The sequence below is a fragment of the Diabrotica undecimpunctata genome, chromosome 6, assembly GCF_040954645.1.
Source record: "Diabrotica undecimpunctata isolate CICGRU chromosome 6, icDiaUnde3, whole genome shotgun sequence".
In the NCBI taxonomy this organism is placed as follows: Eukaryota; Metazoa; Arthropoda; class Insecta; order Coleoptera; family Chrysomelidae; genus Diabrotica; species Diabrotica undecimpunctata.
Window position 1 is genome coordinate 98,314,910 of NC_092808.1, and position 25,996 is coordinate 98,340,905.

The 25,996-nt window shown below is 31.6% G+C and overlaps 2 protein-coding genes across 4 annotated transcripts in view; one reads left to right on the forward strand and one right to left on the reverse strand.

The window, feature by feature from the left end:
* Window positions 1–24,140, reverse strand: LOC140443610 (uncharacterized). 3 transcript variants are annotated; one of them, XM_072534962.1, is made up of 8 exons: window positions 24,032–24,140; window positions 23,905–23,975; window positions 16,847–16,959; window positions 4,239–4,641; window positions 3,753–4,181; window positions 1,675–1,911; window positions 1,290–1,608; window positions 1–1,231 (listed from the first exon to the last, which is right to left on the reverse strand). In XM_072534962.1, exons 4-8 carry the CDS (start codon window positions 4,630–4,632, stop codon window positions 334–336), a joined length of 2,277 nt encoding a protein of 758 aa, XP_072391063.1. In that variant the 5' UTR covers window positions 4,633–4,641; window positions 16,847–16,959; window positions 23,905–23,975; window positions 24,032–24,140; the 3' UTR covers window positions 1–333. The 3 variants fall into 3 exon arrangements, with proteins under 3 accessions (XP_072391063.1, XP_072391062.1, XP_072391064.1); XM_072534961.1 differs by lacking the exon at window positions 16,847–16,959 and having other exon boundaries at window positions 22,965–23,975; XM_072534963.1 differs by lacking the exons at window positions 16,847–16,959; window positions 23,905–23,975; window positions 24,032–24,140 and adding an exon at window positions 4,878–5,077.
* LOC140443612 (annetocin receptor-like) overlaps window positions 1–25,996 on the forward strand; it is a 720,544-nt gene that overhangs the window by 465,942 nt on the left and 228,606 nt on the right. Inside the window, exon 3 of the mRNA XM_072534964.1 lies at window positions 17,256–17,530. Within this exon, the coding sequence (XP_072391065.1) occupies window positions 17,256–17,530 (275 nt within the window). The remainder of the gene's footprint in view (window positions 1–17,255; window positions 17,531–25,996) is intronic.

Here is a 25,996-nt window from a genome sequence, read left to right on the forward strand (position 1 = left end):
TATGTTTAAAATTTATTCTTTGAGGGGGGGCCTTATTGGTGCAATGGCGAAGGTAAAACCCCTCTAAACCCCGCCTAGGACCCAGTACATCCCGATATCAAAATACAACTCTAATATAAAAGTCTACAAATAACATCATTACTTAACATGATTTAAAATTCAGACCTAACTTAAGCATGCATACATATATTTTATGAAATTTTATTATCACTAACTAAGTAAACATATAATGTTAAATTAACTTTCTTGTAAATAAGCCTATAAAGCTGTAATAAAAATTCAATACAGATACAAAAACAAAAAATACATGTGAGCTACAAGAATTTTTCAAATTTAATTTTTAATCAGTTTCTTTTTTTTATTGGAAGGAAAATATTGCTGCTTTTCCATTTTTCGCTTCTTTGTAATATCCTTAGAGGCTTCCTGAAATTTTTCCTTCGCCTTACACTTTGCTTCTTCAACACCTGTCATAAATTTTTCTTTTAATTGTGTATAACTTTCATCATCTAAGTCAACTAAGCTGTCCAATACATTTTTCCAGTGTTGTATGTCTTGAAGACGTTGTTGGATGGTATTTTCCTGGATCATATTTCTCTGTTCCAGCTTCTTTGTGATAAATTCATTAATTTCCTCCTCATGACTTGATTTGATAATTGAATTTTCTCCCAAACACCTTGCAGCATCATCTAAAACAGAGTTAGTACCCACACGCTCCTCATACATTCTTACCAAGTGCACATGCTTACACATGGTATTTCTCACCACATATTCAGCACATTCACACTGGTATCGATGAATACAAATTTTACACACTCTACAAAACAATGTCTTACACTCATTTTCACACAGTTGTCTTAAACTTACATTATATAATTTATTAGGATCTCTAAAGGATTTTACCTGAAATTGCCCATACACCTTCACATTCTTCTTAACTTCCACTTTTTCTTTCATCATTTCTGCTATTTTGTGCGCTTTCGCTATAACCTTGTCTTGATAGTTGTTAGCATTTGGTCTTTCCATGTCTATAATTCTCTTCCACATTTTGATATCCACCAAGTCTTCGATTGTGTCCAATAATTTTTCAATTCTCACTGCAGCATTTCTTCTTAGATGGTTCGTTTTTAATAAGTTGTTGAATGATTCGATCGCCATATTGGTGTTGATTCCTAAATTTCTTCTGTAGCAATGGGCCCACATTTTGATCCTCTCTTTATTCTGAAAGTAATACCTACAAAAAAATATACTGAAGGGTGACTTAAAATGTATGATTTCATATATTTATTTACCCTGTCAGATAATTTAAAAAATCAAGCTCATTTGCTTCTTGTAATTTTCGTGAATATATATTGCATAAGTCTATAAATCGAGCTTCATTACTTTCGGTAATAATTTTCTTCATTTCATTTTTCATTTCTTTTTTCAAATTTGGATCCTGTATTTTCCTCTTCCCTTGAATGTTCCAACTTCTTACAACGTGCCATGTGCATAACAGCCTCCTTGGTCGATTTCCCATTATCTTCACCCATGCATTATAATATTTAGGATCATCGTCACTCATGAAATGGTCTGCCTGAATCTCGGTCTGCATCTTATTCTTGAGGGCACCTAAAGGGTTTTGAAAATTATTCTTACCAGTCATAAATTGTCACTAGGTACTCATATAATACATACCTAAAAAAACTTCTTGAACCTGTTGTTCCAATCTGTTTGATAATAAGAATGCAACTGGAAACCCCGCATTTTTGTCATCCTTAATGAGAACTATTGTTAAGTCCATCCCTTTCTTATTAGTTCCATGTGTTCCATCCATACAAATTATGCTAGAGAATTTTCGTAATTTATCTTCCATTACTGAATTCATAAATCCTAAGACAAAATCTTCTTTTTTGAGTATTTCATGTTGTTCTCCTAATAAAAATAAACCACCAAAATTATAGTCTACTCAAAATTTATAGTTTAGAGATAATTCAAGATAATTGTTAAGAGACTGAATTTTTTTTTTAATATTTTGATAATCATTACTTCTATTTTTTAAGCTTACTCTGTCAATTACAATATAAATTACATTTTAAAGTAGATAATTTAAAACTCTCATAATTGGAGTTACCTAGTTATAGTACTGAGCCCATGATATGATAGATTTGAGGACAAATGTAGATTCAGAACCTTCTGAAGACAAAACAAAAGAATCTTCAACAACAGACTATAAAATAAAGCAAGTTATGAAAACATAAATGAGAAAAAGTAATCCTGTAAAAAAGCCATAAAATATGCATTCAAAAAGTATTAGGCATGGAGGAAAAACAAAGAAGTGAATGGTATAAAGAAAAATAACTGAAAGAAAAAAACAGAGCATATAAAGCAGCAGTGACACAGGACCAGGTAAGTAAAAGCAGAAGACAAACAGCTATGAAAGGAAGAGAAACAAGTCCACAAAAAAAGGAGGGAAGTATAAAAAGACAACAACTTCAAGAGTTACAAAATCTAAGTAAAAGAGTAGTGGCAAAAAAGTCCTACATGAAAATAAGCAAATGAAAAACAATATTTAAACTTAGGACCATGATGTACTGAGATTACAAGCATTACATTGACAGAACAAGACGAAATAAAAAGATGGACAGAACATTATAGGGAAAAAATGGAGATGTGAACCATATAAATTACATTTGACCAATTAGATAACAGAGAAAAAATATCCCAACAATGGCTAAGATTTGAACAGCAATAGATAAACTAAAACATAATAAAGTAGCATCATCAGACTAAAAAATATCATTTGATGATACTGAAAGCAAACCACATATTGAAAAACTAACAATTACCTGATAAATGGAATACTGTACCATTACAAAAAGGAAGACTAGTTGGAATACAGAAACTACCACAGAATCATGCTTCTGAATACAGCATGCAAGATACTGTCTCACATTATTTATGAGATCATATGCAGAAAAAGTTTTAGGTAAGTACAAATGTGATTTCTGACAGAAAATATCAATAATAGATCAGATATTTTTTTCTACAGTAAATTCTCAAAACAATTAAATGCAATATATCAATAAACACAATCTTATCATAGATGTTAAAAGTGAATATGATAACCTAAATGGAGGGTAGGTATCTAATCCAAGGAATAACTCAAGGAAAAAATCTTAAACCACACATATAAATGAGTAAAATAAAATTGTATACCAGGATCTGAGTATCATAACATTCATACAAATAGGACAGCTTCAGTAGAAGGGACATGTGGAAAGGATGGAAGATGAAATACCTTAAAAAATAAATGTCAGCTGGACATAAAACAAGAGGAAGACTGAAGAGTATATATAAGGAACAAATAAAACATTACATTTTTAAAAATCAAAAATTTGACGAACATACAGAACAGAATCGGGAGGTATTCTTAAATAGACAAAGAACCAAAAAAAGTTGTATCAATGATGATAATAAAAAGAAAGTAACTTAAAACTCTATAGTTAGTAAAGGGGTTAAAAGTTGTTGATTTTGATAAGTGAGATTTATTACATAAGGGAGGCAAAGGTAACAAAGCAGTAAATTTGACCCATAAACTATCACCACCTCCACAATAAAATTAGATATGTAAAAGGCCAGTAACTACAGACTTAGCAGTTATATTATTTAAAAATGTTTATCGCTTGTATAAAAAGGATTGTTACATGAGCAGCCACACAAGATTAATTATTATAAATAAATGTGGTAGGTATTAAAAAATTTTTGGTGTTTACCTTCTTTCTTGAATAAGAAAGCATAATTCTTGTTGTTAGCGTTCCATTCCTGAACCTTTAAGGCTGTTGCTACCTTATCATTTTGATCCCGTTTTTTGTGTATATTATACTTTCTGGATAAATTTGTGATATCTTGACTTGTTAATAGGGCAATTCTTTCTAGTTTTGGTGTTTCCAATTTTCTTGAATCATCTAAAATTCTGCTGGGTGACACCCCAGACATTAACTTCTCTACAATCGTTTTTTCTTGTGCTTTTGAGAGATGCATGGTTCTTAATTCTTCTTTATGTCCAGCATGTGTTTTCCAATAACTGACAGAAACTTGTCCTTGATCTCTCTGTGTACAGAGCAGCCTGGAAGGGCACATTCCTTTAATTTTAATTGATCCACCAGATTTCTCTGTCCTAATTTTATGGTTGGGCTTATATCCTAAAGATAGACAAGTATAAGCTTTAATTATTACAAGTAACAAAGTATTGCACCTACCGTTGATATTACTTCTGTTACACTCATAGTATAATATCTTATAATCATTTCCCTTAACCACTCTACTCATTGCATAACTTGTCTCAATTTTCTGCATATCTTTCCATGTCTCATATTCTTGTTTACTAGAAAATTCTAAAGTTATTAGTTCAATACTCACCTGGTGGTGGTCCTTGAGATGTTTTCGTAACTTCTCATGACTTTCACAATGAGTTTCTTGCTCACATATCGGACAAACTATATGATTCATTTTCTTCTTGGATACATCTATGTTATGCATTCTTTTGATATGACGATTTCGTAATTTTACATTTTTAAATGTTTTGCTGCAAAGGTGGCAGGCCCCTGAGAGAATTTCAGAGCTTGTTGAAGTAGATGGAGTACAGGAATCCATAATTTCTTGCTAAAACAAAGACTTGGATAATTAAATATGGTGTTCTAACGAACAGATTCTTAAAACAATTTAAATGAAAAAGTTTTAAATTGAAATTATTTATGTAAGCTTGGAGTTGGAATAAAACCAGCGCCAAACAGAACAAAAAAAATTTTATGTGCGCTTGGTGTTAAATAAAACCGCCAATATAAGACACATAACCTCACAAATCATATGTCGATAACGACCAATCACAGCAAATGTACCTTGTTATTTTCAATGTAGGAAAATTAAAGACATTTCAAATAAAACTGTAATAAGTCTGCTTAATCCTAAAATACGAATATTATCCTCTTCCTACCAATACCCCATTTTCAGTTCAATAAACATTAAACCCGCCAAATTTTAAATTAAGACACGCCCACCCACCAATCACAGCAAATGTACCTTGCTGTTTTGACAGTAGTCTACTGACCTGGCTGACCTGAAAATCGCCAATATTTATATGCGCTGTTCGAGCGATAAATAGGGATTTCCAGGTCAAGAGCCAATGGAAAAATTCGAGGCGGGGCGATGCGCATCGAAATGCGTACTAGTCCACAGACTATGGCATTCGATGACAAAACATTCGAGTTCTAATAACATTTTCATATTTATTGGTTAATAAAAGTCCTAGATTATCATATACTGAAGTACTCATTGCCACAGAATAGCTAGCATCTCTTTGAATCCCTTCATTTGCCAATCGTTTTACTGTTGGTAACAAAATTTCTAACGCCTCGGCAACACGCTAAAATGTATAGTATTTAAAATACTATTAATATTTTTTTGAATAATTTAAAACTTACTTCACGAACGGCAGAAACTGGTAATAAAGTTGTCCCAGTCTCTTTTTATAATTAAAAATAATTTAATAATTTTAATATTAGTCTTTGTTCTTTCTCGGTATATCTCGGAATATTTAAAATATTTTTATGACAATAAATACAAAATTAAATTTTCACTGTAAAATGATGCGCATCATTGATTGGATATCTATTTAGCGTATTCTAAACTCCAACCAATTATTATACATCTGTAAGTAGAATTCGCTTTAATGTGTATAATAATCACAGACTCACGTTTTTTCTGTCACTTCTAGCTTAATGAGTTAGAGATAATTCGATCAAGTATGACGCACTGAGAGAAGGGTTTGGGACGAACTATATGTCAGAATTATGCTTTATAATAAAAAAAGATACCTAAACAGTTTGTGGAAACTAAAAGAAGAGCGCTTAAAAGTTCAGAATTTGCATTTACTGACAATATGACAATTTTATTATATGTACCTAAGAAAAATAAAAATGTAATGATGTTAGAGTATTTAAAAGACGATTCCATTGATCAGGAGAGATAGGAGAACAGGAGATACAAATCTTTCAAATATAATATTACATTTGTCCATTTATTTTATTTTTTAAAATGCTCGCCATCAATAGCCATGTTATTCACACTGTCAATAACATTAACAACAAAACAAGTAAACGGAGGATTTAAATGCAATACTTGGAGTTCGATCTTGTGAAAGATTGGTTAAAAATCAAATCAGCTAACTTACATATTCCTTGTAGAATACATGAGAAGCAACAAAATATATTGGATGCTCTACTGAATCAAACGAAACAACACACCTGCCACAGAAAACACATAAGCTACTCTATTTGTCCAAGGAAAGATGACAAATAAACAAAATTTTTCTGTGAAAATTTTTACCAATAAACGTGCCTAAATCACATAAAACAAATTTGTAAAAAATGTTTTGGCCACAAGGAAGAAAAACATGAATCCAATGATAGCAGCTAATGAGTATTATTTAATTGGTTTATAATAACTTTTTAACCTTTATAATATTAGTAGATAATAAGTTATTAAAACATGTTTATTTTATTTTTGTGTTACTTAACCTTCTGTTAAGTAGTCAAGTAAAGGCTGTTAAGTGTATTATTCTGTTTATAAATAAGTAGATCACAGAAAAGTTTTAAGGGGTATTATAAATACCCCACGTGGCAATTGACGTTTTGCAAAGTCATGTGGCAGGTACCGCGTTAAATAGTCTTCACTGTCACGCTCTTTGGAAGACCATCGTAAATAATGTCACATCTGCTCTCTTATTTCCTAACTAAAAGTCGTGATATGATTATGGATTTTTATGAATTGATTATGGGTTTTTCTTTATCGTATTTAAAAGTAAAAGGGGACAAAAACCTGCAGACATGACAAAAAAAAATGTTCGTACAAAATTGAAGAAGATAATATGTAAGGTAAACTGCAACACCAAGCTTATTGAAACCTTTTGAACGATGTTGTGAATAATTTTTTATTCCGACAAGATGTCTATAGTTTACTACTAAAAAGTGGTTTTTTTTGCACTCTTTACGTAGAGAAAATACACACTGAAATGAAATGCAATCAATTTTCCCGTTCAAGTAACATACCATCCCTAAGTACTCTAGTAGCGACATTTATAGAAGCAACAAGAAATCAGAAGACTGATAGGATTTGTCTTGATGGCAAATTAGGTGATGTGCAAATAGGACGATGTTAGGAATAATCTTTTATTTCGGTAGTACATCTACAGTTTACCCTCGAAAACCACTATTTTTTGCAATCTAAAAATGAAATATTTGTATTGAAAATCCAGATTGTTGGATTAATAAAAGGTACAAAAAAAATTGCGATAATGACAAAAACAAAAATATATCCATAACTGTAATATACAACATAAACATAAAAGATAACGATAATATAAAAATATGTGAGCCACATTACCGAAATGAGTAATTATCTTATTTATGTGGAAAAATCATTACTATGCAAAGACAAAGGCATTGACATCAGTGAGTTGGTTGCTTCGGATCCAAAAAACTGTGGACTTGAATAATCATCGTTATCTGAAGGTAAGGAAGTGTCCAAATTTTTCGAAGAAGATAGTGAACAATGAGTCAGTGGTAAAAGTTATAAAGGAGTATTCATGTAAGGTGCTGTGTGCTAGATGGTACTGGAGTAAATGGGGAGAATTGTTGAAAATTTCGGTGGTGATTGTATAGTTCAGGCATAATGTTTGTTGAGAAAGGTTTAAAATATTGTTGTTGGGATTGATGTTAAAGAAGTTTTGAAAAGAAAGAAAGAGTGGGATGAGAACGCTACTAATTAGTATTTACATTGGATTGTAGGAGATGGCTAGCTTTTTTTGTCGTTGATATTCAATATAGTCTGAAGAACCGCCATCTGAAACTAAAGTGTTTCTTTCCCATTAAGTTTGTTCAAATGTGGTAACAAACTTTAAAAAATGACATGTTAGGATCATGTTTTTTTTTTGGGTATTTCGGCTCTAACGCCTTGAACATTTTTAGTTTCACTTGATTCACTTGTTTGCGCCGCCTGGTTGCCGTCGGTTTTTTGTTTTAATTAAAGTATTGGCTTCATTTTTTCATGTGTTTTGTTTCTGTCAGTTTATTATCTTCCATTTCAATATCACCATTACGTTTATAGCCAGTTAAACTGTAGGAAGTTAAACTGTAGGAATTAGTTTTGCCATTTTAAAATTAGATAATATTATTTCAGGTATTTAGGAATTCTCTACACATTCACATATTGACACTATACATACAAATTGGGTATTTTTACTATCAGCAAGATAGTGGAAGAGTGTATTGCGTCAAGTTTTGAAAACAAACATAATTTTACTTATTGCATTGAGCTGTAGACAGGAAGCACTGCTGTGTCAGGTGCCCTTATGGAATGGTTCTATATACTACAATTACAAGGAGTATTATTCAGTGATTCTGATGGCTGTTTAGATTCAAAAAAACGTTTTATATTTGTGGAAGTTGCCAGTTTTGGTCAAAACTGTGATTCGTCTTATCGGAAATCTATTACAACAACGAAGTTACCTGACAAAAATTATTAATCAGGTACAAAAAATGGTAACATATTTCTTAATTGACGATGTGACTTTTGCTTTTGCATGAACATTTATTACCCCCATTTGCAGGTACACTGTAACAATAAGACTACCAAAGGGAAATGAAATACTGTTATAAAATTAGTACCTCAATCAAGCATGGGAGCTTATCGTCTATGCTTAGGCTAAGTCAGTCTCTCAAGTGTGAATTCGTCTTATCTAGAACTATGAATTACACAATGAACCCTTAGCTGGTAGCAAATAAAACATAATATTTAAATAGCAAAAACAACCCTGCCTAATGCTTGGCAGGGTTGCCAGAGTTCCATCGATGGGTTGCTTGCTTCTAAATATGTGTTGCCTCCCAAATAGGTGGTTAGGCCCTCCTGACAGCTGCAGTTATACCATATTATATTTAGTAAATACCTCATAAATTCTCCAATAAAGTGTTTTAGAAATATCCCATAAATTATCCAATAAAGTGTTTTAGAAATATCCCATAAACTAGAATATTAAATAGTCTGTATTAGAGAAACATCAAAGGGGGTTTAATTTCTTTGCCATTTTACAAAATTACAATCAAATAAATAGCAGATGGCAAAGATAAAATGAAATATAATTATTATTAAAATTAGCTAAATTTTGTTAGATTCCTTCATGCACAAGGATTGAAAACGTGGCTTTAAAAGAAGTGAGGTTACGAATATTGAAAATGCTGTCAGAATTATAGAATATAGATTACAATGAAAGTACTCACCCCAAAATAATTGTGCTTATGAAGCTTAATGAAGCTTATAATAATTCCTACCTTTTTTTATAAATTTTAATTACTGACAAAAAATAATCCCACCATAAAAGGTAATTGACAGAAAGTAGGAAGGGACTGCAATAAAGTTAGCACAGATGTCATACGACGTATGCCTATGATAGAATTAGCTCTTCCGTCAACATAGAACAGAATATTTACTAGCGGACAGAAAGAGAGAGGGCGAATATTTATTCTACCGGACAGAAAGAGAAAGAGGAAGCCAACTACTTTTTGAAGAAAAAATGGTAAATAAGAAACTGGCGGTAAAGGAATTAATAAATTAGTGAAGTAATTATAAAATAATTATTTAAACATAAATTAATAAAGATGCGACGTTTATAACGTTACAACACATTTAACGGTTAAGAAAAAAGTGTACAACTACCGATTGTCTCGAGCCAGAAGAATGTGCTTCTGGGATACTTAGTAATAAATGGCAAGTATACCATCGACCCCTGAATGTTCAGCCGGAGTTTGCAATCGATGTAATAAAAGCATGTACAATGTATTGACTACGTTGACTGCTTGTCTTACGCTGCTGTTATGGGTCGCTTGTATCATTTTCTTATTTGTTTTGCAGACGTGTTCCCATGCGAGAGAAGCTTATGTTACTATGAATAATACTATTTATAATACTATTTATTAGTATTATCTCTGTTTTTGTTCTTAATTTGCATTTTCTACCTGCAAGTCCTCTTACTGACGATATTTGCGTTTTGTAGTGTGTTTTCTATCTACATGTTTTTTGAGATTTAATCCTTGATCCATGACTCTCAGGTATTTAGTTTTACTTTTTCATTTGATGGGATTGTTTTACACTATCAGTTCCTCTGGGTGTTGTAGTCTCTTTTTAAAGAGCACCACTTGCGTTTTCTTGGAGTTTATGGCGATTTGTCATTATATGCTTCATTCTGTAATGTTGTCCAAAAATGTTTGTAAGTTGCTTACTGCGAAGTCTAGATGTCTGTGCTTGGCCGATATTGGCGTGTCGTTGGCATAAAGGCTAAATGCTGTTCCAGGAAGTGAGCTACTTTTGTTATGCGTCTTCACTTCATAGTATAACTAAAAAAGATGAGCAGGGTACAGGTATTTGTCTTAAGTTGGTTATTCAGAATTATATCTGTATTTTTAAATTTGTTAATTTCCAGAGATTCTAATAAAGATAAGCTAAGGCTTTTGTTTTAAATGTGAATAATTTGGGATTGGTCATTAAAAGACACATCATAATCTAGAGAGAGAAGTGCGTACGTAGAATCTGTTTTTCTATTATTAAAAGCCCTTTTATGCTCTGCTATACGTTTATTAAAAGTTCTACCAGTTTGACCGATGTAAGTTTTTGGTAGTCGACACATGTAAGTTTTTATAAAACACTGTAAGTATTAAGTTGTTGTTTTGTTTTAAGAGCTAGCGTTATTTCTTTCTTTTTTGTGTAAGCAAATATACTAAGAACAACAAGAACCAAAAGCCGGAGCACTACCTTCATTTACTCACAGACTGTCAGCATGGACGTTCCCTATTCTCTTTTTCTGTGTCTTTTTTTTTGGTGCGAAAAACTGGTAGTTTTTTAAGAGGAACCCCATTCCAGGTAGCGACTGATCGACCCCTATTGCTTCCAGTACGGCATCACTCCCAGCCGGGTATTTCCTTCTTCCCTGCAGTCCGACTTACAGTCCTACTCACACAGTCTACCTCATACAATCTAACTTACTTTGCTTCAACTTACACAGCATCTTTCCCTCTTACCTTTTCCGATGGTCCAGCTGTCTTCTTTTCTCTTCTTTTTTCTTGATCACTGCACGATGCTTGATGTCACACTGTCCGAGTTTTCGGAATATAGGTACTTAACGTATTTTTTGGGTATTAGATACGCCTCGCACAGTGTAGTTTCATACTTTGCCTATTCCTTTTCCCCTTGAGTAACTTTCCCGTATTCATAGTTTATGCCACCGTCATAAACTATATTCCATAGCGTCGGGTCCAATACAGATCCCTGGGTGACCCATTCATGAGTGCACCATTCTCCACCATAATCCTCCTCTTAGACAGATACTCTGCCACCACATGTATCAGGTAACCAGAATACTCTGTCTTCTCCATTGCCTTCATTATCTCGTTTCACTGCAGCGTATTGAATGCATTCCCAACATCGAACAACAGCAGGGCCGCTCAGTGGTGTTAATCCACTCTGTTGTTTAGTGCGTCGATTACACTAACGCTTGCATCAATCGTGCTTTTCCTTTTGCAAAAACCAAATTACCTTAAAAATAAACCACATGACCTTTTAATCATGTCGTCTATGAATCCTCGCATAATCCTTTTATACAGCTTGCCGATGTACGGAAGGAGGAAAGTGAAGCGATACTTTTCACCATTTTTGGAGAGCAGTAATTACCTAAATGTCCTTCAAGGCTCAGGAAAGGTGTGTACCTCCAGCAGTGCCTTCATGCGTTCCAGAAGCCACGCAGGCTCACCCGTCCTAGACTCTTCACCGCTGAGGCATTATATGATCTATTCCGGGGAACCTACGCGTCTTAAGTGAGACCAATGCCTTGACAAATTCATCCATGGATACGGCACGCTCAGCTCCCTCATCCCTTTATACTCCATGCCATCTGCCGATCGGAAAGAGCTCTCGTGTTACCTCGAGCTTCTTATTCATAGCCATTTCGTTAGGACGGTATGCATGGAACTTCTTCATGGCGATCCTGTATCTCTGATCCCAGATGTCCTCATCCAGCTTTTTACACAGCTCATTCTACTGCCTTCTTTTTTCTGTTAAGAGACTATCCTTTAACCTATTCTTCTTTTCCAACAATACCTAAACTAATGTTTACAATGTAAAGATACATTGATTACATAGATTTTGCAGACAACAGCGCGTCTACTTCTAATATAATCAAAGGAATGCTTTTTATGTAAAAATGACCTATATGTTTACACTGTTTTGGCACTGTTTTAATTACGAATTTCGTTTTTAATGTTACTAAATTTTGATTCTTTACTTACGACCTAGGTATGATTAGTTTAAATTATTTTGCGTTATATTTTTCAATATTTGACTAATTTGACTCTATGATAGCCAAAAAAATTAACACTCTCTAGTCATTTACAACGTTACCTCACAACGTTTCATGTATTATAACAAAAGGTTAAATCCTTGTAAAACTTACGCATATATTTTATAAATAACGTTCCAAGTTACAAACTGTTTCCGGCCAAACCCGTCTGTTAAATTAGAACTTTTGTGATTCCATCTCCAATTACGCACCTGGTAGCACTTCTATTAACTGTAAAATAAGCCATAAGAATCAGCAAACTTTTTTATTTGCTTTGTTCCTACGCACTTCATTGAAAGCTAGGAATTCCAACTTTCTTTTATACTTCAAAGAAAAGAGGTTTTGTTTATTGAACTATAAAACAGCAAAAGTTACAAAATCCCGATCCTTAGAATTTCTCAACTTCGATGTTCTGTAAATTTATGACCTCAATTTCAAGTTGTGTTTTACATACACATATGTCGGCAAAATCGAACTAACCCAAAATGCTTATAGTACGAGCCCATTTTGATCGGCCCATTTTCTTGCGTACGATGTAAGAATTTCATAAAAAGGTTTCAAAAGACTAAAAAGGTTTATATTGACCTATTTTACCTATTTTTTATTCAAGTCAGTTATATTTAGGGCAAAAACTCTCCAAGTATTTTTTATTATGTTACCGTGAAATATCTACCACTTATATCAAACATAAAACGGTACACTTGGAACAAATAAATATTTTATTCAATATAGTAGACTTTTACGGTTGACTGTCATATTGGTAATCCAGGATATAATATATCTCGAGCGAAAGCACCTAAAAAGATAATCGTAAATTACAGAGCTACTCGTAAAAGGAAACTTTATTAATAATTTCTAGTAACAGTTACAAGCAATAGCGCATTATAGTTCAATAAGGAAGAAAGTTTTATACAAAAATAAGATATAGTTTCATGTTATTTAACTATTTTCTAATATGCATAGTATTCTTTAAAACACCATATTATGTCATATATGTCTTATATCAATATAAGGTTTTCTATCTGATGAGGGCACTTTCAAAATTATAATATAAAATGTTCACATAAAATTTTAAAATATGATTTTAAAATTTTACATGAAAATTTAACTTTTGATAGTAGGTATGAGCCGTATAAATGCCCGTAAACTAAGCCAAAATACCAAAGAGCTGATAGCTAAAAGAAGACAGCTGACGAAAAAATACGGCTCCAACTACACAACAATGAAGAAATTAAATAAAGATATCAACCGGCCAATCCGAAAAGACGTAAAAGAAAACATTACAAGAAAAATAACATAAATAAATAAAGGAAACAAAAGCTTAAAAGTTTTGAGGCATACATAGGCAACAAAAGTATGTACAAAATAAAAAACAAAGACAGAAACATTACTACTGATATAACCAAAATCCTTGAAGTTGTCGAATTCTTTTATCGCGAGATGTATGAGAGCACCGACGAAGGGTAAGATCAAACCCTGCTCAAAATCACAAACCAGGGATCAAATTTAATGCTAGATATAACTTCATACGAAATCAAAATGGCACTTTGAGAAATTAAAAATAACAAATCCGCTGGCGATGACGAAATAGTGATCGAGGCGATATCAAACTAGGTGGAAATAAAATTATCCAGGATTTGGCCAAGCTTTTCACTGAATGCACCTACCAAGGAAAAACGCCATCTCAATGGAACAATGCAGTCATTATTTTATTGCACAAGCAAGAAGACATAAAAGATCTAAAAAACTACCGTCCTATTAGTCTACTTTCACACTTATATAAAATTGTTACAAAAATTATCAAAAAAAGACTCGAGGCTAAGTTAGACTTCTATCAGCCTAGAGAACAAGCTGGATTTAGATAGGGATACAGCACTAACAACCACTTACTAGTCATAAAGAACCTGATAGAGAAGTCTGTGGAATACAACAAACCATTGGCACTGATGATGCAATAATAATGTTTGAAAAATTATATCACGCTTTCTTGGAGGTCGGACTAAACATTAATATGAAGACGCAAATAATGACTAATCTCGTGCTAAATCGAAATATTGCTGTTGATGGAAGAAATATTGTGCAGACTACATCGTATAAGTACTTAGGACACAAAATTCGGTTGGGCAGAGATAACCAGACGTGTGAGCTCCCACATTGCATAGGATTAGCCTGGTCAGCGTTTGGTAAATTAAACTATGTAGTTAAATCAGATCTACCCACATGCCTTAAAAGAAAATTTTTTGACCAATTTGTGTTATCTGTACTTACTTATGGATTGGAAACAATAACGCTCACAAAAAAGGTAGTGAATAAGATTCGCGTGACTCAGAGGGCTATGAAGCGACAGATGTTGGGTGTCTCTCTGAGAGACCGAAACCCAAAGGAAGAAATACGTCGTAGAAAAAAAAACAACAGACGCCATCCAATAAATCGCGTCGCTAAAATAGAACTGGACAGGACACGTCGCCAGATTATCAGATAATCGATGAACAAAACGTATTTTAGAGTGAAGATCAAGACAACAAGCAATACGGAGCAGAGGACGCCCACCAACTAGATGAACTGACGACCTGAAGTATGTTAGCAATAAATGGATGCAAGCCGCACAAGACAGAGATAGATAAAAGGGCTGTGGGAGACCTATGTCTAGCAGCGGACGCATAAAAGTTGATGATGATAATGCCCCGTATATTTAAAAATGAGTCACTAATATTTAATTTCTTGTTTAAAAAGAAATATTAATATCGACTTGCTAAATATTTTAGGGCTTCTTCTTCTTTTAGTACCCTGTTTAATTATCGAACGTTGGTGATCATATTGGCAATACTAACTTTTTTTACGGCAACTCGAAACAGATATAGCGGATGTCTCTTGATACCACTACCGGAGATTTCGAAGCCAGGATGTTCTTCTTCGGCCTGGACCTCCCCTACGGCAATCTTGCCCTGTATTATGAGGTGTAGAAATTTATACCTCTCCAGATGTCTTAATACAAGTCCGAAATAATAAAACTTTTGAATTTTTATTATTTTTGTTATTTCTGTGCTCTTTTTCATTCGATCTAAATCTATTTCATTTGTTATTCGATCCACCCAACTTATTCATAATATTCGTCGGTAAATCAATATCGCAAAGGCCTCAAGTTTTCTCATTACTGCTACTTTAAAAGTCAAGCTCTTCATGGCAAACAGCAATGTGGAGAGTATCTAGCAGCGTATTAATTTGATTTTAAGGTGTAATGTAATATCGCTATTAATGAGAATTTTCTTTAATTTATAGAAGGCGGCTTTGGCTTTTTAAATGCGTACTCTTACTTATTTGCTTATATCACAGTTATCGTTAACATTGGCTTCTCAATTAGATGTTATTGTGAATTCTTTCTAACTCTATTTCACGCGCTCCGATTTTCATTGGTTGTAACTCTGTTTAGCTGACAGCCATAAGTTTTGTCTTAGTAGTATTAAGCTCTACCCCATATTCCACACATGTTTTGGTCACCCTGTTTATAAGTATTTGCAACTCTTTTGTATTAAATGCAATTAATACCGTGTCGTCAACATGTCTGATACTGTTAATATTAATCCCGTTAATTTTATTGCCAGCATCTTCTCGGCAAGGGAATCTAAAATTGCATTCGACATGCCGTTCATCATGGTCAAAATTCGTAGTGAATTCAGTTTCTGGTACTCCAACCGAAGTAAGGTAATAATAATTTATCAAGCTGTTTGCTTCGCAAGTTTTAGGAAGCACAGTGGTAAAAATTTGAATTCGGTTTCATCAGGTAGAAATCGTTTGATTTCTCTTTTTGTTTTTAGATGGCGTAGTTACGTCCGTATATAGTTATTTTGATAACTATTGTCTAGGACGGGAAAGATTTTTGTTTTGGTTCAGAGTAGTAGCTATACCGCTCTGAAAAGACCTAAAGAGGTCGAAATACGTATAAGCGGCTGTCGCTGCCCTGTATCAAAACAAAAATCTAATACCGTCATTATGTTTTACAAATAATAATTTGCAGCAAATGTATCTAACAAGTAAACGGTACTTGAGATGGTGCAGCAACAAAATATGGTGGAGATAATACTTCAGAAGACCAAGAAGAGGACCAAGAAAAATACAGGAAAGACCACCAAGATCAACAAACGCCGTGTAAGATCGGTTTCTCCCATTAAGACTTTAGGTGCTCCGAGATCGGACAGTTACTGATACAGCTTTGCTATAGGTTGACTGGTAGATGTTTATGTTACCTAACACCGTACGTCGAAAATTAAGCGAACACAATTTATAATCTAATGTACTGCTACAGGCCTTTTATTGGACGCATGTCATCAAAGACAATGCGTGGAATTCTGTCGTGCTCATTCAGATTGTAATATGGAGATTGAAAAAACGTTCTGTTTACAGACGAATCTCGTTTCTTGAAATATTTACCTGATGGCCACCAAAAAGTGTGGAGAAGGCCTGAAAAACGGTATAACCAATGTTGCTTAACTCCTGGAATACAGTTTGTTGGTGGAGGTATAATGGTATGGGGCGGCATTTCTCTGAAAGCACATACAGACATTGTTATACTAGGGGCTAGATAGTCTTAATGATAATAGGTACATTTAGGGAATGTCTGGGAGAACATAATGTTACCCTATATATGCATTCTGTAGGGAAAAATTTAGCAATTTGTTATCCTAGCACATAGGCAGGATAACAATATCTTAGGATGTTACAATGCCTTAAAATATTGTTTTTAATATTTTGTTAGTTAGCTAAACAATTCTTTTTCTTACTAATTGAATGTTTGACGGATATATTTTTATTACTATAATAACTCAATTATTTTTTGCAGGTATAGTGTATCAATTTTCATCATCCCATTAATTGTCCTCGTCTACACATACAGCTGCATTTGCAAAGAAATTTGGCAGAGTTCAGAATCCAGTCTTAGGCCACGCAGTTCCCAAAAAGGTAGCTCAACTAAGAGGATGCCATTCATTTCGAGGGCAAAAATTAACACTGTTAAACAAACAATTGCAGTAATAGTGATGTATATAATTTGTTCTACTCCTTTTATCGTAGGACAACTCTGGGCTACTATAGATCCTGGAAATCCATTTTTAGAAGGTAAGTCCATAGTTTATGTATCTTAAAAGGCATTATAAATAATTAATAAGTTTATTTTAACAAAAAATCTATGCATGTTGGAAAAAAATGTCTTATACTTGCAATCCTTGTTAGGTTGTTGTAGGTATTTATTAAGAAAAAGATTGGACGATCGGTTTTGCTGTTTACAAGTTATATAGTATCATCTGGCAGTTTATTTTTTTTTTGTTTTTCGATTTTATTTTATTATTTTAGATGTTGTCAGTAATTCTTTAAGTTTGTGTAAATTAGTTTTCAGAAATCTCTTAAAAGATTGAAATACATTCATTGTTATATATTTCTGGAAAAAAAGTGTCCATTAAAGTCCTTATCTTTAGAAAGTAGCTATTTTAACATTTACAGTTAGTCAAACCCAGCGGTTACCTAGAGATACGTATTTATGTGTTTCTGTAAAGGCTAATATGAACGATTTTGTGTAATTCACGTTTTTTCCTAAGGTAAAATTGTATAGTTTTTCGAAACGACCTCCCCTCCACTAGGGACTTCTATTATGCATTTTTATAGCCGTAAGGTAATTTTATAGTAAGTAGCCACCAAAACTAAGATTATACATTAAAAAGTTTTATGAAAATTGTCGTCGTATATTATTTTAATTAGATAAAATAATATTTTAGTGCAACTATATCTCACGGTTAACGAATCGTGGGTGAAGTCAATATAAAATTGATAAAACAGTAGTTGGCTATATAAGTTGTAGGTTGCCTATGCGTTCAAGACAGAACGCATAGATAACATTTGTTCAAGCTCAACTGTTTCAACAAGCAGGTTTCTTCAACATATACAATTGGCTCACCTTCATTTTTATAATATTTAATATTGTCTCGATACTTAGTGACGTCAAGCATTATTGCTCCATTAATAAACGTCTGTTATCTTTCGTTTTATTCCATTTAAATCCCAAATATTCTCCAATCCTCTAGAGACAATTCACACTTTTAGTACACTTGTACGTTTTTTCAAGCCCTTTTGCAAAGGCTTCAATGATACCCGACAACTTTTCGTCTCATGAACATGATAAATTGTATTTCTAATGAACTGTTTGTCATAGTCCCTCGAGTGTGTCACATTTTATTCTTATTTAGTGATGATATCTTGTTGTTCTCTGTGCTGCTATTTTTCGATCTTGTTCTAACTTTTTTATTTTTTCGTTTTTTTTTTCTTTTAATTCAGCTGGTGACAAGTCAGTAGATTCACCACGTAAAAGATATTTTGGTGAAAACAGTTGTGTCGTTATATTTATTTGTACATTCTTGTGCTATTTTAGACCATGCCATTTTTTTTCTTTATTTAATTTACATCCTATTTTATTTATTAAGATCTGGTTTAACCTTCCGTTTAAACCATTTGAGAATGGTGCATCTAATGCTGTAAAAATCAGTTGAGTGTTCCTCTGTTCAAGATAATCTTTAAAATCATTCGAATTTTGAGCTGGGTATTGATCTGTAAGTTTTGTCTCTATTTCGTTTTCTGCAGAAACCTTTTCTATCAGCTTTATGAGTTTTTGAGCACTTTGACCTTTTAAACAAAAGATAAATGCAAATCTTGTAAAGTGATCTACTAATAGGTGTAGGTATTTCTTTGTCGATTTACGGCCACCAAAACTACCAACTGTATCCAGAGACATTATTTGAAACGGTGTTTTAGCTGGACCTAGTTGTGACATTAACCCATATTTAAAAATTAATGGAAAAATCCCAGTAGTTGGCTGATACTATCGTTTAAAAAAACATACAGAAGTTAAAACACTTCACCATTGTATTTAGGTATATAAAATAAACATGTAGTTAAAACTTTTTAAAACTTTTAACAAATGTCGTCAAAATTTATACAGTAGCAGCATAACTTTTTCGATCTAATCAGATCATCTTCAGTGCCTTATGTACTTGAAGCTAACAATGAAATTAGATTTCTATGACATCCATATATGGGTTACATCTTTCCAAACTTAAATTAGGTGTTGACTCCAGGTCGATGACAATTGATAAATTTAATACTTGAGGAACTACATGTCTCTCTGCTCGGTTTTTAACACGTGGTTCTTGTCAGTTAAGATGACACAGACCAACTGGCTGAGGTGACAGGAATATAATTTAAGAAGACAGCTAAGAATGACAAAGTATTGGTGTGTTCCGCGACTAATGTAATTATTAAAAATTATAAAAAATTTTAATATTGTTATAATAATACCTAGTATCTTGCTAATGAACCTTTAATTAAAATTGAATCTGTTTAAATAATAGAAATTTTATTTCTTTTTAAATCTGCAAATATCTATTATTGAAAAAACAATAAGTCAGTTATTAAATTAGTGGATTTAATGTTTGAGGTTGATTCATAGATTCAAGAACCACGTGTTAAAAACCGAGCAGAGAGACATGTAGTTCCTCAAGTATTAAATTTATCCATTGTCATCGACCTAGAGTCAACACATAATTTAAGTTTGAAAAGATGTAAGCTATATATGGATGTTACAGAAATCTAATTTCATTATTAGCTTCAAGTACATAAGGCACTGAAGATGATCTGATTAGATCGAAAACGTTACGCTGCTACTGTATACATTTTGACGACACTTGTAAAAGTTTTAAAAAGTTTTAACTACATGTTTATTTTATATACCTAAATACAATGGTGAAGTGTTTTAACTTTTGTATGTTTTTTTACCCATATTTCTTGTTTGATCTCGTTTTATTTTTTATCCAAATTTCACAGTTTTTACATATCGTCTTAATATTTTCAATATCATTTGGTCCAGCTTGGTCCAGTAAAAATTGCTTTCATTTGATTTATTCCTATGTGACAATAAGTTTCATATATTTTCTTTAAAACAAGTTTACTGTATTGTTCACTTAATACTATTTTTTTCTTTTCCTTTTATCAGCCTTGTAGTAAATTCCGTTTTCCATAATAAAGTTGTTTTTTTCTCTTATTCGTTGGTTTTGTGCTTGATTACTTTTTATACATTCTATACTAATAACATTTACCGTTTTTAGGATATCTTCATTATTTTCATGATCCTTAAAAACTGGATTTCTACTCAGACAATCTGTTTCAGTATTTGTTTTTCCTGGTTTGTACTCTATTTTAAAATTATATTGAGATAAATCATGTGAATCATGTCTCCTAATTCATCATCTATTCTGTTTTTACATTGAGCTTTTCCAGTAGTTTATGATCTGTGTATATAGTAAAGAAGTTTCCAAGCAACCAATGTTGCCAAAATTTTATACTATCTTTTATAGCCCAAGTTTCCAAAAAAGTAGTTTTTGTTTTTTTTTGACATTGGTTTAATTTCTTTGAAAAGTTTAATTGTGTTTGTTTTAGAACAGCTCGTAAACCATTTATACTTGTCTCAGTGTAAATAATTATAGGTACTTTTAGATTAAAAATTACAAGAATTGGCCTTAAACATAGGAAATTCTTTATTGTATCGAATGCTATTTGGCACTCATTGGACCAATAAAATTTTGTATATTTACGCAATAAGTTATGTAGGTATAAGGTATAAGGTAGGTATAAGACCTATTGTAAAATTTGGGATATATTTACCATGAAAATTGTCTTTTCCTAAAAATTGTCTTATATATTTTCTGTTTTGTGGAGTGGGAAATTCACTTATTGCTTTTAAGTTATCCTTTGGAGGTGTAATTATATTATCTTCTATTAAGTGACCCAAATATTTTACTGACTTAGATGCAAATTTACACTTTGTAAATTTCAGTCTAAGTCCTTCTTTTTGTATAACATCCAACAATTTTCTAATGTGTGTTATATGTTCAGTAAATGTTTTTAAAAAAATCAAGATGGCATCAATATAATTTACTTCATTTCCAGATAAATCACATTTCTATATAATATTTCTTAGAATCCTTTGAGCCAAATGGGAGACATGTCCATTGATAATGACCTTCTTTAGTTACGTATCCTGTTTTTGGTCTGTCTTGAATTCTTAGAGGTATGGACCAAAAAGCAGAGTTTATACCTAGAGTTGTAAAATATTGGCAATCTATAGTCTGAACCAGTAAGTCTTTTATTAAAGGAAAATGTTGACATTGAGGAACTATTACCCTATTTAGGTCTCTAAAGTCGATACATAGTCGATTTCTTTTTCCTTAATCTCTTTTTAATGCCAGAGTCACTGGTGCTGCAGAAGGATTGTTAGATTGCTCAATCAAATTATATTTTAATAATTCTGCAATTTGTTTTTCTATCTCCATTTTATCTTCCATTGAACATCTGTATGGTCTTTTATAGCACTTTTTTTCTGTTTGTAATTCAATAAAGGTTTTATAATTCTTTACTTTGCCGACATCAAATTTGTTTTTAGCAAATATTTGTTGATATTCATTTACTAGGGCTTTTTTTGATCTGATTCTGTGTTCTGTGTTAATTAGAAATTGATGGGTGTCTATTCCTTCATTAAAATTTACTTCATATTCTTCAGGTGGTTTGTCTATATCTTTTTCTATTTTCGTAATATCTTTTGTATTATCTTTTAATTTTTGTATGTCTAAATTCCCATTGTGGGTCAATCTAAATTTTTTTATTGTATCTAATCCCAATATGAGATCACTATCAAAGTTTTTTACTTTCTAATATAAATGCATTTATATTATTTACTGCATCTAATATTTTTGCCTTTAATATTACTAAGCCATTCATTTTTCTGCTACCATTAATCGATTTTTCCGTTGACCATCCATTTATGATTAATTTTAACACCCTCAAAATCATTGATTAATGACCCCTATTAATGAATGATTTTCTATTAATGAACGATTTTATTATATGCAACACAACATACATTGCTTGTATAAATTAATTTAACCACATTTAACGCTCTGTGATTGGCAGTGACCTGTGGTGTAGGCAACCAAACATATAGGTACCTATTTATATTCCCACTAAAAAATTATTTAAAATGACATAGCCGCTGTAAGTACTGTCTGTCATTGTATGTCATTATTTATCGTTAAGTAAATAAAAATTTAAACTAAGATATTTTTATTTCTGAAAAGTTCGGTCGACGGAAAAGTTTTGTAACGAACTCGTGAATTAAAATGGCGATTAACAATTTCGAACATTAACGCGCTCGCTTCGCTCACGCGTTAAAATATCTCAATTGTTAATCGCCCTTATTAATACACTTGTTGGTTAAATAACTATTAATGTACTGCTTTGTTCATATTTTTCTTGATATTTAACTTGTATCATTTGATCCAGGATCATAAATTTTTTATTTGGCAATACATCAATTTTGATTAATGGTGAAAAATTTTGTTTTTTTGATCTTATGTGTTTAATTTAACTTCTAAAATTAATTTAATAGACACATTTTATTTTTTTTCTGATTTGTACCAGCCTATATTTTCTGGATGATAGCGGTTACTCTTACCTTTTTCTTCACAAATTTTGCATGGTTTTTTAAAGTTTTCTTTGTTTCTGGTTTTGTACTTTTTTAACATCACCTATCTCCTCTATAAACTTCTTATTCATTATTAATTCGTGCCTTCGTAATTCATTAAATACGTCTTGTGTACTGTTTAAATTTTATCTATATATTTTCTCTCTTACAAATTTTGGTAATCCTACTGCAATAAGATTTATTTAAGTTATGGTATCTATATTTCTGTTAGTTTCTAGTTGTAGACATTCTTTCTTTAAGGCATATTCAAAGAGTGAACCATTCAAAAATTTGTAATTTACAGCATATATCAGTGGAGACCATTCTTTATCCGCAAATGTTTTCAAGAAATTTTCTCCAAATTCTCCATTCTGATTCTAGTGTAGTTTTTATCAGCATTGAGGTATACCAGTCTTTAGCAGTATTTTCTAAAAACAATCTTAAAATTTCAATTTTTTCAACATCCCTTGTGATATTAAATCTGTTACATTCACTCCCATATGTTGATAGCCACTGATTTACATTAAAATTATTACTACTAAATCTATCAACTATGAATTTTTCAGAAATTTTATTTATGTTTAGATTTTTTGCAGTTGATTTTCTTTTTTGTTTTCTGATAATTTTTCCAAAATTAAATTTTCATGAGAAGTGTGGGATAAACTTCTTCTAAAAGATAATCTTCTATTGTCATATTTCCACTCTCATCTTGACATACATTTCGTGTTTCACAACGTTTCTTTAGTGTTGTTGAAACTCTTTTATCCTCCGGTAGATTGGCGAGTTGTGTGTGGTATTTTGGTGCTAATATATTGGATTTTAGATCTTCTTCTGCAATAACTTTAAACTTAAATCTTAATCTCACCATAGAAATTAATAATAAATGAATAAACGGACTATTTTTGTTTAAATTAACTTTCTAATTACTCACGTATATCTCGCAAAAACGTGACAACCGTTGATTTATAATGTCCCTTGGAGCATCGAAATAAAGTTGATTATCTAAAAATAGAGTTTATTATTAATTACAAAATTATATGCTAACAAATTACACAAACCTAAAAATAGAGAATCAACAATTAAATGTTTATGCTTCCAAATATGAAATTATTTTATCTATCTGACAATAGTTATAAATTAAAAGTGAAAAATGTCATTTAACCAGCATTATGTACGTATCCGTCAATTTAAAACAAGCTGTAGCGTTCCGTAATACCAAGCATTTACAAAGCTTACATATATATTTAAACAGTTTGTAAACTTTCGTCTCTATGAGATTGGAAAACATAATATGACTAAATAACAAACCCGATTAAAATTTAGTGGTTATAAATTCTCAATAAAATAATTCTTTTCAGTCCTTTGTATGTCCCTAATAACTACATAATTACGGTTTTAACGATAAATAATCTTTGTACAAGCAAATCTCATTCATTGTTTAAGTGAGTAATACAATATTTTGCGGTTTCAAATGTAAAATATTTTTCTCAAAGTGTTTATTATTGCAATGCTGTTCCTACTGTCTACGCAATAAAATATTTCATGGAACTGCTCGCTAGTTCATTTTAAACCCACTATGCTTTCTGATATAGTATCGCACTTAATAGATTTAAGTAATACCAGTTACCATTTACCACCTTAATAGATTTAATTAATACCATTTATATTTGTCATTACTATTTCAAAAATCACTTTGGATTTATTTCATACTATATTTTAAATTTTCAGTTATTGCTTTTGTAAATCTAAACGTTAAATTTATAGAAATTACCTATTTATATTGTTTGTTAAAAAAATGAACTCCTATTATATTTTTTCTACTTTAACCGTCGATTGAATAACCCAAATTGATTGAATTTCATATTTTTCAAATACACCATAAACGTAAAAGATTTTTCTATTGTAGTTTCTGATTTTTCAATAAAAAATTTAATATTTTTAAAAGATTTTGTAAAGTGTTAATGATGATAAGTGTGATCAAAAAAAATTAAAAATATATTTTAAGACATTACATACTGATATGAAAAATTTAAAAACTGTGAATGTAAATTTCGGTTATTATAATGTATTTGTGTACGCTTATGTGTTTCTGGGTAACAGAGATTATATTTTCGAACATACCTCTTTTACAGTTATGGTACCATAACTGTAAAATATTTTTCTATTGTAGTTTTTGGGTTTTCAGAAAAAAAAATACAATGTTTTTAAAAGTTTTTGTAAAGTGCTATCAAAAAAAAATTAAAAATATATTACAATACACTCTAGCCTAATGTCTCTTCTTTATTACGAAAATTCCTACACATTTAAAGAAAATCGCACGTTAATAGTAGAGGATCCGATATAATGTAGAACTGCACCGATATTTTTAATGACTAAAAATTATTTGATATGTAATTCAGTATGTTAACAAAATTATGAGAAACGAGGTGTGCCTGAGATAGTTTTGTTTTGAATATAATTAATTAAAAATTATTAAAAATAACTTTTTTTTAAGTATAATAAAAATCAGGCTTGGGCAGGTATTATTTTAGGTTTTTTTATCATTCGAAACAAAAAAGGTCTTTTGTAATTGATCTCTGAAGTTGATTGTTTTCGAGTTTTAAATAATTTAAAACTAAAAAGAAAAAACCGAAAGGTTTCGATTTTCAAGGCTCCAAAACACAAGCAAAAATATTAATTTCGTAATCAGCAAGTACAAACTTTCGAAATTTTTTCTATCAAGTCAAGATAAGAATGTTTACCATGTTTTGCATTTTTGCAAATATTTTTTAATTGGTAATGAGGAAGGTTCCTTGTGGAAAGACAGACGATCGGGCTGGGCTACATTAACAAGTAAAAAAATCGACAACGTCTTTTTCTCAGTAGAATATTTATTGATATGAATATTATTAAATTGCACAATAGGAACAAGGAATTGCCGCTATAAACTCAGTTTCTCAACTTTTGTGTCAATCTAACAATTAATCAATCAATCATAGTTTACGATAATGAAATATTAGTGTACAATTATTTACCTTTATTGT